This window comes from Actinia tenebrosa, unplaced genomic scaffold (assembly GCF_029948245.1).
Source record: "Actinia tenebrosa isolate PJP-AT-01 unplaced genomic scaffold, QUT_ActTen_1.0 PGA_scaffold11__36_contigs__length_13525064, whole genome shotgun sequence".
Taxonomy (NCBI): Eukaryota; Metazoa; Cnidaria; class Anthozoa; order Actiniaria; family Actiniidae; genus Actinia; species Actinia tenebrosa.
In genome coordinates, this window is record NW_028292571.1 from 11,993,369 (window position 1) to 12,011,740 (window position 18,372).

At 44.5% G+C, this 18,372-nt stretch overlaps 1 protein-coding gene across 1 annotated transcript; it reads left to right on the top strand.

The window, feature by feature from the left end:
* The first annotated feature begins 9,825 nt into the window (after positions 1-9,825).
* On the top strand, positions 9,826-17,423 carry LOC148912598 (uncharacterized). Its single transcript, XM_089027304.1, has 2 exons — positions 9,826-15,589; positions 15,807-17,423. Exon 1 carries the CDS (start codon positions 9,826-9,828, stop codon positions 11,293-11,295), a length of 1,470 nt encoding a protein of 489 aa, XP_088883430.1. The 3' UTR covers positions 11,296-15,589; positions 15,807-17,423.
* Positions 17,424-18,372: the final 949 nt, after the last annotated feature.

Here is an 18,372-nt window from a genome sequence, read left to right on the forward strand (position 1 = left end):
AGTTTGGACTTCCTGGCCGCAAAGAAAAGAAACGGCTGGAAACCCACCCCAAAAGAATTCGGAGACATAGCCAAAGCCTGTGTAGAACACGGCCATGGAGGTCTGTGGAACATGGAGTACGACGAAGATCAATACGTATCCCTGGATATGAAACATTGCTACCCTGCCAGTTTCAAAGGCCTTGGGGATTGTAAGGAGTATTACGATAGATACGGGCATCCCGACTCACAATTCTTTCGTGTCGCGTTAGACTGTAAATACGACGCACCAGCAACAGGATTCGTCAGACTAACCACATGGGAGTTAGCAGAAGACTTACATCCAATAATTTACGCGTGGTACGGGAAACATCTACAGGAGAAAGAATGGATCCCTGTGCCCCTACTGAAGTTCCTCGAAGAGCGTAAACTCCTCACATACACAGCGCATGAAGCCATACTTTGCCATAGCGCCTTCACACAATGGCTTCCAGAGCACAACCCCACAGCGCGGGTTGTCATAGGAAAGTTCACACAGGGCGCTAAGGAAGGAGAAAAACACATGCAACGGCGTTTGATAACAGACGACGGTGAGTTGAGCTTCTTAATAAAACGCGCGCATGAGCAAGGAACCATGGTGTCCGTAGAGAAGTGGAATTATTTCATAGAAGGCCAAGGGGAACGGCAATGGAATGCGCTGTGTTATTACCAAGATCATCGCCCGCAATATTACCATCTTCGGGCCAGCATGTTAGCATATGCGCACATTAATCTATTGTCAATGCTGTTGCGGTTTGACAAAGAGGATATCCCACGCGTAGCCACGGATTCTTTGTATGTAAAGCCAGAAGTGTTAGAAAAGATGCAGGAATTCTATACAGAGGACGAACTTGCAGAGAGCGGTCAATGGCGCGTCAAAGACGAAGAAATAAAGGCCTGGAGAGAACGCGTAGAATACCACGGGGAACACACACATGGTTCAATAACGCCCACTGTGGAGCCTTTACCTTCAGTTGCCGACCCAATCTCTTACCAACGCTTCTCTTACCTTTACGGAACGGGAGGCAGTGGTAAAACTACGCGTGTCTTGAAACTCTTTCCAAAGATAAAGGTGTTAACGCCAACGCATCGTCTGGAACGAGAATTAACGGAGATGGGTTACGACGCGCAGACCTACCACAGCTTCTTCCGCTGGAATGGTCAAAAGTGGGTACCAGAAGCCATCCACGACATACCCCCGGTGATACTTTGGGATGAGATTTGCACCGTTCCTTTAGAAATCCTGCAGGAGTTCGTAGAGTTCCTACGCGGGAAATGTCAAGTGATATTCGCCGGCGACCCCTGCCAGCCACCGCCTATTTGCGGAGAGATGCCCCACGAATGGTTGAAAGAAATGGTCGACTATGCAGAAGAAATTAACACCGACTACCGCAGTAAGGATCAAGTAAGAAACCTAAAGGCGGAACTTCGTGGCCGCAGCGATGCCGAACAAAACAAGATACTTCGCAAACGTGTACGAGCAAAGAAATACGAGGAATTCCTTCACGCGTGGCATCCAAAGGATTTGGTGTTGAGCAGCAAGCGCGCAGCACAATCACGCATACAGAAAGACCTGCTGAATATACACCGCGAGCGATTCCCTACATATCCCGTGCCCGTCTGCTATAAACCCCACGACACCCGAATGCAAAAAAGAGACGTATGGGTGCCAGGCACCGACATCCAACTGCAGAATGCCGTAACTCACGATAAAGCCTGGGTGCCCATAGAAAAAGTAGAAAGAATTACCTCACACCCCGATTGGCGCTTAGGTTATTGTATGACAGTCCACAGCGCGCAAGGGCTTACCATAAAAGAAACCTTATGGGTCATAGACCAGCGGCTGTGTTGGAGCAACCTTATCTACACCGCCGTAAGTCGTGTGGAGTATGCCAAACAGTTAAAAAGGGCCTGGGGGCCACAAATGCGTTACGACCGCACCCCAGAAGACGTAGCCAAAGAGAACATTGCTAAGAAACTCCTTCGCTACAAGCGCCACGACGAAGAAAAGAGCAAAGATCCCCGCTATGCGGGGATAAAGTTTGACCTATGCGTGGACGACGTCTATAAGAAAGGCGCCCGCTGCGCAAAGTGTAACATACCTCTACTATGGAGGTTTGACCCGAATGACGATCAACAGTTCTCCGTGGATCGTATCAACAACAAGCGCGGCCATTGCAGAGGTAACGTAAGACTGACATGCCTAGAGTGTAATCGGGCGCGTGGAGCAGCACTACTCTGAGTCTTTGGGGACTATGAGCAGCTCTTCCTTGACAAATCCACGACTTGGGCCATTTAGGTAATACAACACGGGTTGCCCTTCCTTGGTGACGGACTTTGAAATCTCATACGTTTCCAAAGACCAGTTAGGATCCGTGGCTCTCTTACTGCCACCTTCGAGTTCCCCCGGCTGATAGAGGTATCTGACCACTATGTCGCGGGGTAGCTTTTTTTCCTTCAGTCCGACCGCCCTCGAACTTCTGACGTAGGACTTATGTTCCACGTGTTTCTTTTTTATGGCATCCCTGGGTTTCATTCCCGTAGCCCTGGCCGCCTCGTTGTTCAAAGCCACGATGACCTGGGGGAGCCTCTGAGTCCATTCCCTGTTGCGCTTGGAGGGATCTTCCAGCTCTTTCCAATACTGGTACCCAAAGAGACGCTCGGCCAAGGTTTTATTAAATCTTTCGACGATGCTCTGACCCCTGTGGTACTCTGCTTCGGCTCTCCTAATCTTAGTGTCGTGGTCTTTCAGGGTCTTAGTAACCACGCCCATGAACTCTGTCCCCGCATCCACTTGCAGCAGCTTAGGCCATTTCAAAACGCGCTTATAAATCCTACCTAGGGCTTCTGCGACTTCTCCAGAATCCTTGCTGGTTATGGGTTCGGCGTCCTTATATCTGCTTGCGATATCGACTACGGTCAAAGCGTACCTATAGGTCTTTTTTCTTACCTTGTCGTGCGGTAAGAAGAGCAAATCCGCCTGATGAACTTCATTGGGGGCATTTACGGTAAAGCTGGGCCTGGGAATGTACTTAGGCACGGGAAGATAAACCTGCCAGAGGGTTTGTTTTTTCAACCAATTCTTAGCCGTTTCTTCTGATACCCTGGCCGCGGTCGCGAGTTTCTTAATAGCCGACGCTCCTTTCCAATAGCCTTCAGGCCCATAGTAAATCCTTTTGAGTTTGTCCTCTACGCGGCCCATTATATGAATAGAATCGCGCTTCGCTTGATTCAAGCGAAGGATAGGACAAGATTGATCTTACGTCCGTTGAAATCCACCGTCTTTCCGTCCACCTTAATGGTGATGTTTATGCTTTCTACCAAATTAGACAAGTCATAGCTTAAAGAAATGGGAGTGTATTCTACCAGATCGAATGGATTACCTTTGGGCAGGAACTTAGACATAAGAGAAGACTTTTCTCCATTGTTGTAACTATGGACCAAGTCGCAATAGACTTCGTAAGAGGATGCGACTTTCCAACTTACGGGAACTGCCGTGGTGGTAATTGCCTTTTTCGAGACATTTAATAAAGTTCCTAATGGTTCAAACTTTCCTAGGGTTACTGTAAGGTTCGTAATGTTATGTTTGAGGGTCATTTCGTGCGGCAACCCCGTGGTGAGAGTATAACCGTGTTTTGCTAATTCCTTAGCAAGGGTGATTGGTGTGTAATGTCCATCGGGCAGCAATACGCCTTGATAATTGCCGCTGCCTTTATGCACGGTGACCAAGGCATTGACTAAATTATACCAAGAATTGTACAAAGAGCAACTAACCAGCCTAACCTTATGGGCTTTAATGGGGGGATTCAAATAAGTGGTAAAGTTATTCTTGTCGCTTTCCAAAAAGACGATCATTATATTCTAGGCGCCAAAGGCGCCACTAGAGGCTAAGCGCAGCTTAGACTAAATACGCCAAAGCTACGCCTCCGGCCAGCCCTGCGACTCCTACGAAGACCAACTCGCTATCTTTTTGTTTTTTAGACGGTTGGTAGTAATCCTTAAACTGAGGCCTTTTCAACCTAAAGTCGGGGTGCGCCTGCGCATAAAGTTTAAAGGCGTAGTCTGTATTTTCGAAGTTTTTATCCGCTTGCATTTTGTCTTGGTAATTCTTATCTAACCAATCCCTGTAAGCTTGTCTTTTTTCATTCCAAGCTGCCACGTCTCGCTGATATTCCTCCAGCGCTAAGTCGTGTCTCTTCCTCTCGGCGGCCAAATCTCCGCTTTTGTCGCCTCTAACTAATCTATCCAAATACTGACCACCATAATTAGCTCCAGTGAATGCTAAAGCTGCAATAACTCCACCTGCGACCACGCTAGCCATTATATATTAGAAAATCACAGGGATTTTCACGAGTTACGTCGTAGGTAGGTACTTTTCCTTCCGTAGGTAATCCTTTACCATGATAGCCCCGCCTACGGCAGCGGTCATCTTAGCAAAATTAGCGAAGCTCTTACTTGGGTCTTCAGTAAAGTCTTCTTTGAGCACTTTCTTACCTACCCAACCAATACCCGCAACGATGGAAGTAATAATAGCTGCTTCTTCAACAGTTTTCAATAACGCGGTTGACATTATATTACAAAGCGAGAAGGTTATTCCATTTCAGGGATCTTACTTTTTCTAACAGCCGGTTCCTGCACGGGCGCGTGATATGTTGGTGGTTCTACTTTTGGCTTCGTTGCCCGCCATTGTAAGTAAAGGCTGCCTGCTGCTATAGCAACTCCTAACGCGCCAATGACGTACCCAGGATTAATGAAGGATTCCTCTTCTTTTTCCTCCACCTTTTCTTCTTTTTTGGCTTTGTTCTTTTTATTCATCTCCGCGAGCTTCTTACCGGCAGCGACTCTGCCTGGAGATTTAACCTTGGTAATCTTTTGCTCCTCTTGGGGCTGCTCTACCTTCGACTCTGGTTCACTCATTTATATCTAAGGACTTGAAGGACTTGATAAGTACTTGACTAAGTACTTAAGGACGACTTGGAAATAACCTGGGCGCGACCTGACCAAGTACTTAAGGACGACTTAACTAAGTACTTGAGGCGACTTGATCAGGTACCTCAGCAAGTGCTGCCTGGAAGACCTTTTCGACTTCTCTGTCCTTCTTGAAGTCCTTCCAAGATGTTCCAAAGGTGCCCGCAAGTTCCTTCAAGTCGACATGCTGAGCTACGTGCAAAGCCGCAGAGGCGACTGCCATTAACTTACCGCACTTCAAAGACAACCACCCGCAGGTTATCTTAAGTTCTTGGGCGATGACATAGTCCTCGCTTATGTCCTTCCGCAGTTGCTCCACGTCGTCTATGGGCAGCGCAAGTCCAAGCAATTTAGTTGCAAGTCGGATAGCGGAGTCTGCTACGGCGTCCGTGGTCTTACTTGCAAGGGCAGCCTCGTACCTCTTATGGAACTTCTTAACTTCCTCTTCTGACAACTTATTAACCTGCTCATGGGTAAGTTCCTTGCCTATCATTTCTTTACACTTCCCAGAAGACACAAGGATGTTAAGTTGTTCCTTGAGGTTACTTTCGTCTAACTGCGTGGGGACTTCATCTAAGAGCTGCTCAATGTCCATATATGTTAATGGAATACGGAAACCTCAAAGAGAAGATCATCTTGGAATGTTGGTGCGTCTTTAAATGCCGCATGTATTCGTGTAACTGTTCCTTGGATATTTCACCGCCGTAGTCAGAGAGAATGGTTTCCAGATCACTACGGCTCGGAGTATAAAATACGACAAGTGAGCCTATGTTTTCCCTAAAAGGCTTAGAGACGCTGGTAAGCTGCTGCGAGAGCAACCAAACGCTGATATTGTCGTGTCTGCCGCTAAAGGCGAGTTTAACGAGCTCGGAAGTGCGTCTTTTTACGTCGTCCCCGTAGGCAATGTCGTCCAGTATGAGGAGTGTCTGTGTATCTTTAGGGAATTGCTTGTGCCAAAACTTCAAATGGCTGGATAACTCATTAGGGTCTAAGATATCTACGAAGAAGTCGTCATCTTTCACTCCTATGCCCGTCCAGGTGCGGTTATTCACGTAGGTGGGGCATAATAGCACGATATAGTCGAAGCGGTATCTAAAGGGTCCTAATAGCTGCTCCACGACGAACTGCGTTTTGCCGCAGCCGGTGGGTCCTACTATCAGAGCATTGCAGGGAATATGGTTCGGATCCATTATATATACGATGGACCCAGTGGACGCAGTAAGAAGGATTGCCGGCGACGCAAAAGATAAAAGAGACACCATAGAAATGCAAAGGGAGGAGATCGATCGGCTGCGGGAGCGCGTGCAGGAATTGTATGATGAAATGTGCGGTCTGAAGCGCGCGGAGAGGTTTGGTGCGCTTTTGACGATGGCCGGTTGGGCAAAAGAAAGCGTGCAGGACTTTATTAAGTATCCCTTATAAGGGTTAATAAATTCTTATTATATAATGAAGTGTAAGGATTGCGACAGGGAGTTCAGTAGCAAACAGGCTTTGCAGTATCACCAAAAAAAGAAGGTATGTTTTAAAGAGGTGGATAACGTCACCACCTGTGGCACTTGCAGCCGGCAGTTTAGCAGCAAACAGGCGCTGCGATATCACGTGGAAGGAAGGGTGTGTTTGAAGTCTAAGGAAAGACGCTGTGCTGATTGCAATCGGCTCTTTAGCACGCCCCAAATGTTGCAATACCACCAAGAAAATAGGGTGTGTTTAAAGGATGTGTGTGCGCGCTGCGGGGAGCTCTTAACCGACGCGTGGCATCAACATAGATGTCGTGGTAATTATGATTTGGATGTCGTATGCGAGGAGCATGGTGATATCGCTGCGAGATGTTGCCCAGCGGAAACCATAAGGAAGTTAACTCTTCGTAAGAAAGAAATAGACCAACGCTTTACGGAGTTCGACCGCGCCGAAGGTACGCGCTGGGAGAACGCAGAGTATTGGAGTGCGCCCTGTGACGCGTGTGGCGGCTTAAGGAAAGGAGATGATCATATCTGGCAGTGTTTGTGCCCGCAGCATCGTCCCCGCGGTTTTAAGGAGTACTTGGATCGCTTTGATGATTGGCATGCCCAAAACGTGGAGGTAAGGAAAGCCCGTAAGTAAAGCAGGGTTTGCGCAAAGAGTCTCAAAACACGCTCTTATATTTATTAATATTCCTTGATTGTTTATTAAGAAGAAAAGAAGAAACATTAATAAATATAAGGACCCCTTTTGTAGAAGGTATGCAGAACTCAATAAGAAAAGAAGAAACATTAATAAATATAAGAACCCTTTTTAAAAGGTAGCCGCCTTTCTGGGAGGCATTCTAATTACCCTTTCAATATATGGACTGTATTACTTGCGAACTACCTGCCGACTGCATTACGCCCCCAAAACCGCGTAAAAAATACGCCTGCCTTCATTGCGACAGGGTATTCTCCGAAGGATCCTTTGTGGGGCATTGGTGCTCCGCGGATCCTAAAGCGCAGCGGGCGCTTAACTACAAAGAGGAGATGGAGTGACTCTTCTTTCAATGTCAAACTTCCATCGGCCATTTACCTTACCATAGCTGCGTAAGTGGGTGAATTCCTCGCCCTGAATTACGTACCGCACGCAATCCGGCGCCCAAAGGGAATATTCCTTGCCTTCTAAGTCTTTGAGGACTAACCGTAAACGGTCGATGTCTTCGAAGACGACGTAATTTTTTATTTCGTATGCTTTACCGTGGACAAGATCACGCCAGTGAATTAAGTTGAGCTTCATTATACCTATGGAATATCTTTAGGTGCGTTTTCAAAGTGGCGTAGGACTTAAACCGCTTTACACAGCCCTTACAGGGAATACGAATGCCATCCGCGTAATCCATCAGGGCACGGCAGATAATGTCGTAATCGTTGCTAACCATCGTTAGGTAACCATTTACGTCAAGCTGTGAGATTTTCTTAGATTGCTTCGCGGATAAGACGCCGTTTCCTTTTGGGGTTTTCAACTCAATACACAACCCGCGGTATTTCTTGTGGGCGTTAAGGATTAAAAGGTCTGGCTGGCCGGCTTGGTAGCCTTTTCGCCAGCATGTTATGCGCTTGCTGTCAGAATCTTGAAGCTCGCCAAGGCCTGGTGCTATGATGAATTCAGGGTAAAACCTACGCATGTAATCGACTACCTTTGCATGCAGGTCAGCTTCATTTTCGATCTTAAATACTAATTTATTCGGGCTGTCGAAGCGTTTGTCCATCGCATATTTACCCGTCTTTCTCAACGCGGGTAGGACTTCTTCGAGGACCCAATCTTGGAATTCTTCTGCCTTTGCCATCTTCGAGGAGAATATCAACTGATACAATCCGGATTCGTTCACATACAGGGAATGTGGGTGTGAATTGGAAGGGAGGCGATTCACCTCCATTCTAAGTTCGCTAAGCCTTACCTTGTATTTATCGCGAACGTGCACCTTAATTGCATCTTTTGGGCGCTCGTAACCCAATGCGGCCGCTACTTCCTTTGCTTTGAAGTACAATTTATCGCCTTGCACGACTTGCAGTTTCGTACCGTTGCTTTCAAATACGCGAAGCATTGTATATTCAAGAAATATTTTAACATTAATAGGCAACGCTTTTCAATTGGTTCATTTCTACGCTTAACTGCGCGTCAGACACGACGAAGACGTAGCAGTTTATTTTATCACCGTCGCCCGCGGAGGCATTCTTGGTGCGTTTGATCTCCAATGTTATGCCGTCCTGCGTATTTACTAGACGTAAACCTTGCCCATGTAGGTCTTCGTCGTTTGTCGTGCGCATGTCAATCCACAGCGCATATTTATCCTTAAAGAATTCCTCGGGGCTAATTTGGTCGCCAAACTTGCGCATTGCCTCCCTGTAAATGTCTGCGGGCTTTATTCCCTGGGAGTAGACCTTGTTAGGCACTCCGTTGACATTTACCCCCACGTTAGTAATGTTGGGGTTGTGAAAGGCCTCGGAGTCGCGCTTACCGGCTTCGTAGGGTTTGGCAAACACCAGCATCAACCCCGTGAGACTTCTTCGGGGGAGGTTAATGCTTTGGTTGATAACCTCATCCGTCTTATCCAAGAAGCTGAACGTCTTATACATCACTACGTGGTCGTAAAGGAATGCCTTTCCGGAGCTGTATTCCATGCCAGCGCTACGGGCCAGCTCTTCGCTGTATACCGTTTCGTACTGTAATTCTAGATTAGTGATAGAGTATGGGGTTGTTGTGGTAAGTGCACTGCTTAGCCCACCAATGATGTTATTAGCATCTGCTAAAGTTACTTCAAACTGTAGCTCGGATAACTGTCTTGGGTAATACACACCGTGATTCGTAATCACTTCAAAGTCTAATGGTATGACATACTTGCTACCATAGGCGGTCTTTATTCGCTTTGCGTCTGCCACTGCGGTTTCTCCGCTGCCGTCAGTAGGTTGCGTTTTCGTAGGTGTGCGAACCTTACGCAGGATAACACTACCAATTCCTTGTTTAATCCTTTGCGCGCGGTCAAAGGCTGTCAACCATAGATCCTTATAGGTGGTATACAGATCGTACCTATTTAAGTCCAGCAAGGATTCCCCAGCAAACTTGATTCTCATCTTAGAAACGATGTTGCGACCCACGTTGTTAACGATAATCCTTTCATCTGTGGGGCTTGACTGTACCGCTAGGTCGAACCTTAAAGCCAAGGTGCCAGGAACCAATACTAGGTTATCCGTTAGGCGGGGCACGCCTACGTACAGCGTCTCCCCTGGCTTTGCGCTAGAAGGTGTGAATGTGACCCGGTGAAAGGTGCGTTCTGCTTTCAGCCCGCCAACCTGCTTAGGTAATACGTTGGGATTTAACTTTGAGCTTATCATATATAATGGAAGTAGAAGGAACGGATCCAGACTTCGATCCCACCACTGAGGAAGGTCAGGCTGACATTAACGACGGTGACGAAGAACCGCTGCTTCCCACCCAACAAGTCGACGATTCCCTAAGGGATAGGATTGCAAAGGTCCTAAGACATCCCAAAGCACGCGAGTACATATTTCCGCGTGAGCACATAGAGCTTCAAAACATGGGCGAGCCGGAAGCAGCCGCACGGGAAACCGTAGAGTGGGCAAAGCAGGAGCTAGAGCTGCGCTACGACAACTTTGACGCCGACGACGTAAAGCTCACGGAAAAGGGAAACAAAGTCCTCATAAGCGTTAAAGACCTAAGATTTCCTGACAAAGACCGCTGGACGAAACCACAACCCCTCTTTGATGAGAATGGTGACGTTAGGGGTGACGTCTCAAGATTAAAAGGCTTCCAGCGTGCCACTAGAAGCATGTTAGAAAGGTTGGAAACACTGAATGAAAAGGTCGCGCTAGAAAAGCGCGCTATCGAACTGCAAAAGGCGCTGGAAGAAAAAGAGGCGGCGTACGAAAAGCAAAGTCGACTACTTGCTAATGCTGAGAAGAAGTTTAGTCAACGAGACGTAAGAATGGAAGAAATGACGAAACACTTAGATCAGGCTTTACGTGATCGGGATAAAGCAGAAAGGGAGTTGGAGGAGGCTAAGAAATCACATGCTCCGACGGCGGCGTTAGAAAAGACGCTAAAGGAAAGGGAGTCAAGCTATAAAAAACAATTGTTGCGGCTGGGTCAAAGTAAAGACGAAAGCATACTGCAAATTAAACGAGAAGCCGAAAAGGCTTTAGATGAAAAGGATACAGCTCGACAGGCTTTTCGCCTTGCTCTGCAGGACCTAAACATGAGTCAGGAGGAAGTTAGGAAATTACAAACCACCATAGAGGGTTCTTTGGTGGAGCGGCGGCAGTTAGTTGCTGAAATCAATACTAAGGAGGAACAAATCCGGCAAAGAGATCAGGCCATCGAAGACCTGGAGGGGCAAATAGAGCGGCAGCAAGAAGTAATTGCGGACCAAACTCGTACCGAAGAGGAAAGGGAGGCTGCCCAAAGGGAATCAGAAACCCTTCAGGAGAGAGTTGCGGAATTGCGAGCGCAAAAGGAAAACCTGGAAAAGGAGCTGGGGCTTACCACCAAGGAAAAGGTAAAAAGAGCCCTTTTGAAGTATGGCGTTCCACTGGCATTTGCGGTCGCTATTTCGAGCGTAGTAGGAGTTATCCTATCCGCGCTTAAGGCTACAGGCGCGGGCGTAAAGAAATTAGGCAATGGACTAACGGACTTGGGAAAAAAAATGGCAGCCGGTCTTCCTGGGCTGCTGGGTTCGGTCGTTTCCTTGGCACTTAGGGCCGGCGGCGAACTGTTAAAGTTCGTGGGGAATAACATTTGGATCTTGGTCGTCGCTATTGGAGTGGTACTCCTGAAGAAGATGAAGGGTTAATCTTATCAGGCTTATCGTCGTCGGGCGCCCGAGGCGTCCTCGACTGGGGATAAGTAAAGATAGTATTCGCACCGCCTTGATAATGCGGAACTAGCGGCAGCACGCTCATGGTGCTAATGGGCTTGTGATTCCAAGTGGCATCCGTTGGGGAATCTCTTGACGGGGCGGCATTTATCCGAAGGTAGGCAACGTCGTTGGGGAGAACTTGTAACTTCGCATATTGGCAATTGGCTATCATGTGAAAAGTTACCGGCGTTAAGTCTTCTCCGCTTCTTGGTGGGGGCTCCGACGAGAAATGAACTGGGTTCCTATTATTATCTTTTTTTCTGTAGGGTAGTAATGGATGGTCATTCTCATCAACGATCCTAAACCCGACATTACACGAATACCCCGTCGAAATGCTAATGGTACACATGATCAATCCCAGGCCCCCAACCTTCACCCACAGCCCGGTGTCATGCCAATGCTGTTCTAAGTAGTCCTTCTCCTCCAAAAAATGTAGAAACCAATCTTCCTTCGCGTGTGGGTTCATATATATTAGGATTTCGTGAGAAATCCACTATAGACTCATTACCGTAAGAGTGCTAATGGTCTTGTGATTATAGGCTGTATCCCTTTGATTTTCTATGCTATTTACCGTAACCTTTCCCGTATCGTCTACGCGCATTTGCAGCTTTACCTTCCCATGGCAATCGGCGACCATGTGGAAAGTCCAAACCGAGAGATTTTCGGCGCTGCCGGGGTTGGGCTCTACGGAGAAATGCGCAGGCTCCCTGTTGTTTGTCTTATTTCTCATAGGTTGCAGTATGCCATTGTCATCCAGGAACCTAAAGCCGACGTTGGCATGGCTGCTCGTACCAATGCAAATGCTGCATATTATCAACTTCTTTCCCGAGTAGTTCAAATTCACGGACATGCCCGTGACATCAACCCAAGATGCCTGGGTGTATTTTTTCTCGCCCGTGTAAGTCGTATAGACACAATCTACTCCAGCTACGTAGGGGTTGTTCATCGCCATATATAATAGCTCAGACCAATGCTTGCAGCTGCTAAGCCGGCCTTTAGTAGGTTATGGTCATATTCCTCGGTAACCTTCTTTACAGGTTTCTTTGGTGGCACGTACGCCTTTTTTAATGGTTTTTCTACCTCTTTTTTTGGTTTCTCTACGAAGTGAGTAATGCCCTTGGTCATGTCAGAGTTCACGTCATTCACCCCAAACTTCATATCCTTAGTAGCTCGCTGCAGCTTGTTGTTATAACCCACAACGGAATTGGTGTTAATAACCAAATTACTTGGCATTAACCAACAACCAGGCGACAAAGCATAATCCAGTCGCACTTTAGACTGCTGCACCGCTAATTGATATCTCTGCACCGACTTGGATATGTCATTTTCTATTATTGCAGACTCAAATAAAGTTAGGAATTCTTCTTGTGTTTCCCGCGAAGCACCTTGGAATCCAACGATGGGGCTGCGGGTATTTACCTGTGCTCCTAAGATGCAGTACACGAATGCTTCGATGCTGCGGTTAATCCTGGCTAGGTTCCTTAAACCTTTTCCTTTCATTAACACGAATGGATCCCAAGTGCCGAGGTAGTTCGATTGGATTCTGGTAATTAATGAATTATTGCTCTTATCACCACCCATATCACCGAACTCTAACTCATTACTTGGGTATTCCTGATGTCCGTAGTCAGCCGGCTTCTCACCATTGGCACCCCAAACGTAAACTATACCCAGCCCATGCGTCTTACCCTCCTTATAACGAAAGTCTCTTTGCTGTGGTTTGAACTCATTAATTAGCCTTTCTAGGGCTGCGGCGTCATATCGATTATTCATTGGATTAAATGCCTTATCTCCCGGTAAAGGTACGTTAAGCTCCTTCAACAACCTCCTTACCGTAAAGGCAACGTGAAACCGCATGATCGGAACGTGAAACATATCCGCGGCAACGCCACAACCTTTAGTGGCGGCCCAGACAGCAAAGTTTAACTGCTGCGGCCAATATCGCATATTGGGTCCTGCTAACCATTCCCTGGCCTCTTTACCCGACGTATGCTTTAACATCGTATCCCCATAGATATTCCTTACTACTATGTCAAATGATTGCTTACCCACTAAAATCTTCAGGAACGTTACCATCGTTTCAAAGTCGTTTACACCACCTTCAGCGTCGTAAAATGGATAATCTTCCTTGGTTAACAATAAGTTTCTAGGAAAATTGGGCGCTTTATGCACGGGTGCCTCCTTCGTTATTGGCAAATGCTGTGCCTTTTTCCTCTCCTCATGCGGCTCCAAGTCCGTATTGCTGTACATTCTTTCGCCGTTGAAGTAAATCCCATCGGATCTTCTTTCGAACTTACTAGGGTCTGCATGCGGAAACATCTTCCTAAAGGCTCTCCAGTTGGCATAATCCCGGTTGTCGTGATGTGGCTGCTCCTCAATATCATCCCCAAAAGCGTCGTACATTAGTATATATAATGGATGTTATACCTTCAGCACCTCAGTTGTACCCAGATGTTCCCACTAAGGATACAGGTCCTAACGAATTAAACGCTGAAAACTTTCGTCTGAATAAAGCGAACTTAATCCTGGCTTACTTGGAAGGGCAGACAAAACACTACGAAGAGGTCAGGAAAAAGTACGCCAGAGCCCGGAGTACGCTACATAAGATTGCGATAACTTCAGGATCCATATCTGTTGTGTTAACGGGCTCTGGCGTTGCTACTTCGCTTACTGGGCCGGGAATAATCGTTGGAGTTCCTTTGGCCGGCGTTGGGGCAGCTTGTGGTATTATCTCGGCTGTTGCTACGGGTATTATGAAAAAGCTATCCACGAAAATATCCAAGCATGACACGACAATAGCTCTGTCTAGGGCTAAAGTAAATACTATTACCGATCTTGTCTCAAAGGCCTTGCGTGACAGAAAGATAGACGACGTAGAATTCTCGCTTATTCTGGCCGAAGAAGACAAATACGAGAAATTAAAGTCGGACATAAGGAATAAAAAAACAGTCGTAAAAGATCTTTCCGAGGAATCTCGCAAAAAGATCTACCAGGAGGCAAAAGAAGAGCTTCAAAGAAAGCTTGCTCAGTAAATATCGTGACGGGATTCTATTTACATATCGAACGTCAGTCTAGAAATTACGCGTAATATAAATTCAGTGAATTATTACGCGTAATATGAATTATTTGCATAACCTTATTTGGCAAATTATTACGCGTAATATAAAAACACGTAATATGTTATTGTCGCCTCGGAATCCATCCTAACAGGGGGTGGTTGGGGTCTATTTTGTAAAATATTTCGTAAATTACGTCAGGGTAATAAGGAATATCCTTATCCAGCCGACAAAACATCCACTCGGCTTTTGTCATATCAGAAACCTCAGGAATAGACTTACCGGTAATTTCAGACAAAAGATAGGGAATAGCTTTGTAATATTTCCCTAGCTTTAATTTTTTCAACGTTTTCCGTAGACTTTGTGGGGTTGGCTCTTCTAAATGGTCTATGATTTTCTTCTTTACTTCGTCGCTTAAATATATCGGATGTAAACCTTGGATATGACTCATCCAGTCCCTGAAGTATTTTATTCTCTTATATGGCGTTTTCTTACGACCTCCATTGGCGTAATACTGCTCTCTGGTAGCATTTGGTACGGCATTACGAATATTCTTACCACATTCGTAACACTGCGCTGACGTATCGTCTTCTATTTGCATTTTCTTACCACAACACCAAAAGGGTTCTGGCTTAGGTACGATAACTTTAGGTCTTAGACAAATTATGCAAAAGTCGTTAACGAACTTCTTACATTCGTGCATCGTATATTTATAAGATATTTTAACCTCCGTTTGCGGTACGCAGTAAGGACACACCGCGGGAAATCCCGTAAATCTGCTGTACCCGTCTTCGTAAATCCGCGAGTTAAACCCGTATATCTTTGACATTGACCGCGAGTCCCCCTTACTGCTGCTTGGTACCATAGTCAAACATGGTGAATGGAATCATCCAGGTTATTTACATATGCCTGACATTGACAAAGAAATGAGGAAGCACCCAAGAAGCTATGATACTCACTCCACTGTTGAACTAGTACGTTACATAAGAAATGCTTACACGCACGTGTCTGCACAAGGACGCCCATCCCCTATGAAAAAATGGTTACTGACAAACTTTGTTTTCCTGGAATATTTTCCAAATCTTGTAATGGAAGTCTACAAGGCTGTAATCACTCATGGATGGGATCAGAAAGGAGAAGAGATCAAGTACGCTATGGAAAAGAATTAAAAGGTAAGATGGATGTGAGCACATCGTATGAGGTATTGTTCTCATTCAAATTTGCCAACCACTTATGAACATAATATATATAGCAATATAACTAATAAAGAACGCCATATAGGCAGGCAGGCAAGCAGGCAGGTTAAAATGATCAAATTAGATTCTATCTCATCTTTTTTTAGTTTCTTCAAAGCAATGTAAACCTAAAGCTTGGTTCATTCTTTTTCAGATGTAAGAATTGGTTCGTGAGAATTATGTATTCAAGGTGCCTCGTCATTACAAAAACAACTGATCATTTGTACCATCCATTACAAGTAATATATACAGTATGAGTGGCCGTGTTGTATCAGATATACAACCACGAGGCATAGCCGAGTGATTGTATATCTGATACAACACGGACACGAATACTGTATATGACTTATCAAACGTCTAGGTTAGTTCCTTTGTGTTTCACTAAAATTTTCAAAATTAAAGTGAATTTGGCCAAGAAAATCCAACTTAAAGTTTATGCAAATGAACACAGTTTTGTATCAGATTTACAACACTCTTCACGGTCGTGATTTCTGTTGTGTTTTCCTCATGGATTATTCATGAGTTTGATAATTAAAATTACAAAGTATATATGATAAGAGAAAATAAAGGGTTTAGGTATTAGATGTCTGAAATAACCATAAGGGCTAAATTAAATCAGACAGTCGTTTTGCATAATACAATTAAGGAAAGGAAATACTAGCAATCAGGTGCATGTGGTACAACTGTTTATTTGTACCATCCATTATAAATTATATATGATAAGAGAAAAGAAAGGGTTTAGGTACTAGATGTCTGAAATAACCATAAGGGCTGAATTAAATCAGACAGTCGTTTTTCATAATACAATTAGGGAAAGGAAATACTAGCAATCAGGTGCATGTGGTACAACTGTTTGTTTGTAGTGTAGTTTTCTTTGTCCTAGATCTGTTTATATAAGTGCTCTATAGCTTTTGTTTCACTCGTTTCAGTCTAAGTATTTTCGTCATTGTTAGCCTAGTCCCTTAGGAGCTTTTGTATGCCTTATATACGCCCTCTATACAAATACTTAGTTAGTTGGTGCTCGCAGTTCGTCCCTTCATACACAAATTCTTTACCTTACGCTATGCGTACGAGTTTGGAATAAGAAATCAAGTATGGGACATGTAGTACAAACATTATATATGATAAGAGAAAATAAAGGGTTTAGGTACTAGATGTCTGAAATAACCATGCATAAGGGCTGAATTAAATCAGACAGTCGTAAATCAGCAACAATGAAACATAGTTGTTAAAGTACGAAAATATACACACATGATATAACCAAAAAAAAAAAAAAGAAAAATATAAGAAAAAAATTATAGAATAAAGAGAAATAGTTAATTAATATTTGTCAATAATCTCCTTGGTAATTGTTTTCGTAAATAATGTTAATGAAAGAAGCTTAATTTTGTCATCGCGAGAATTCAATACTTTTTGCTACTTGAAGTCTTATATTGAACAAAGCATAGTTGTCCTTGCTTTAGGCAAAGAAAAGCTTACATTTGAGAACAATCTGGTAAAATAATCATGAACTCTCTTTGCTTCAGCGAAGAAATTTTAGAAAACAGATGGCAGGATTAATGATACTTATACTTAGATTGATATATATAGAAAAGTAATATCATTTAGTTTAACGATACTTCTTTTTTTGAATAAGGAAATGGACTGTTACATTCATCAAATTTAGAAATAGTCAGTAATAATATGATAACGAATGGATGCACCAACAAACTGATTTACCCGAAGAGTAGAAACTTATTTCAGTCAATAAATTTAATCACTAAACTACAAATCTGAGACCACTAAGGGTATTGTAAAACATTTCATATCCAGCAAGTTATTATTATTTTTACTTCAAGATTTAAATTTCATCTTTTAAGCTGAAAACAAAGAGTAAATGGTTTGAACCCAGGTGTTGAAGTTTGTTGTGAACTGAGTACGAGTGAGTGTAGTCTTGAGAAAGACTGTTGTTGGTGGTGACTGACAGTTTGTTGTTAAGTGTAATGGTCCGGGTGAGTGTAGTCTACAGAAAGACTGTTGTTGGTGGTGACTGACAGTTTGTTGTGAAGTGTAATGGTCCAGGTGAGTGTAGTCTAGAGAAAGACTGTTGTTGGTGGTGACTGACGTTTCGACAACCTGAGCGGAAGTCATCTTCAGAGTCCAGTTGTCGAAATGTCAGTCACCACCAACAACAGCCTTTCTCAAAACTACACTCACCCTTACGACCACATTTTACAACAAACTTCAGCTGGTCATGTTAATGCTCAAAGGACGTCGAACTATCGGGGAATATTTACTTCGCTGCGCGCCGCTCGAAGTATCCCGTCTCGGTGAATATTCCCTGATATTAACTACACCTTCGGCGACTAATTCTACGAGAAATATCTTGAAATGAAAAAATGAATTTTATTATTATTATTAGAAATTTCTTAAGCTCCTGCTGTTCCAGGCGTCCTGTATAAAATAATCGGTCGTTTAACAATTATTCGCCGAAGGCGAAGTGAATATCGGGCATTCGAAATAGTTACCGAGATGCGATTTTGACCGATAAGGTAAATATTTCCCGATATTTACTTCGCCTGAGGCCTGAGGTGAATAATTGTTTTGGTATTTTTGCACCAGTGAATTTAATAGATAACGGCGAGAGACTTTTTTTGTTCAAATTCTATTTATCTCTGCAAGAAGCAAACAAGCCTCTGCGTGTTATATGCAAAGGAATATAGGTGAATACAGCAGCATAA

Bases quoted from the DNA above. Each gene is read 5' to 3' on its own strand.
- LOC148912598 (XM_089027304.1), top strand. From the start codon at position 9,826: ATGGAAGTAGAAGGAACGGATCCAGACTTCGATCCCACCACTGAGGAA.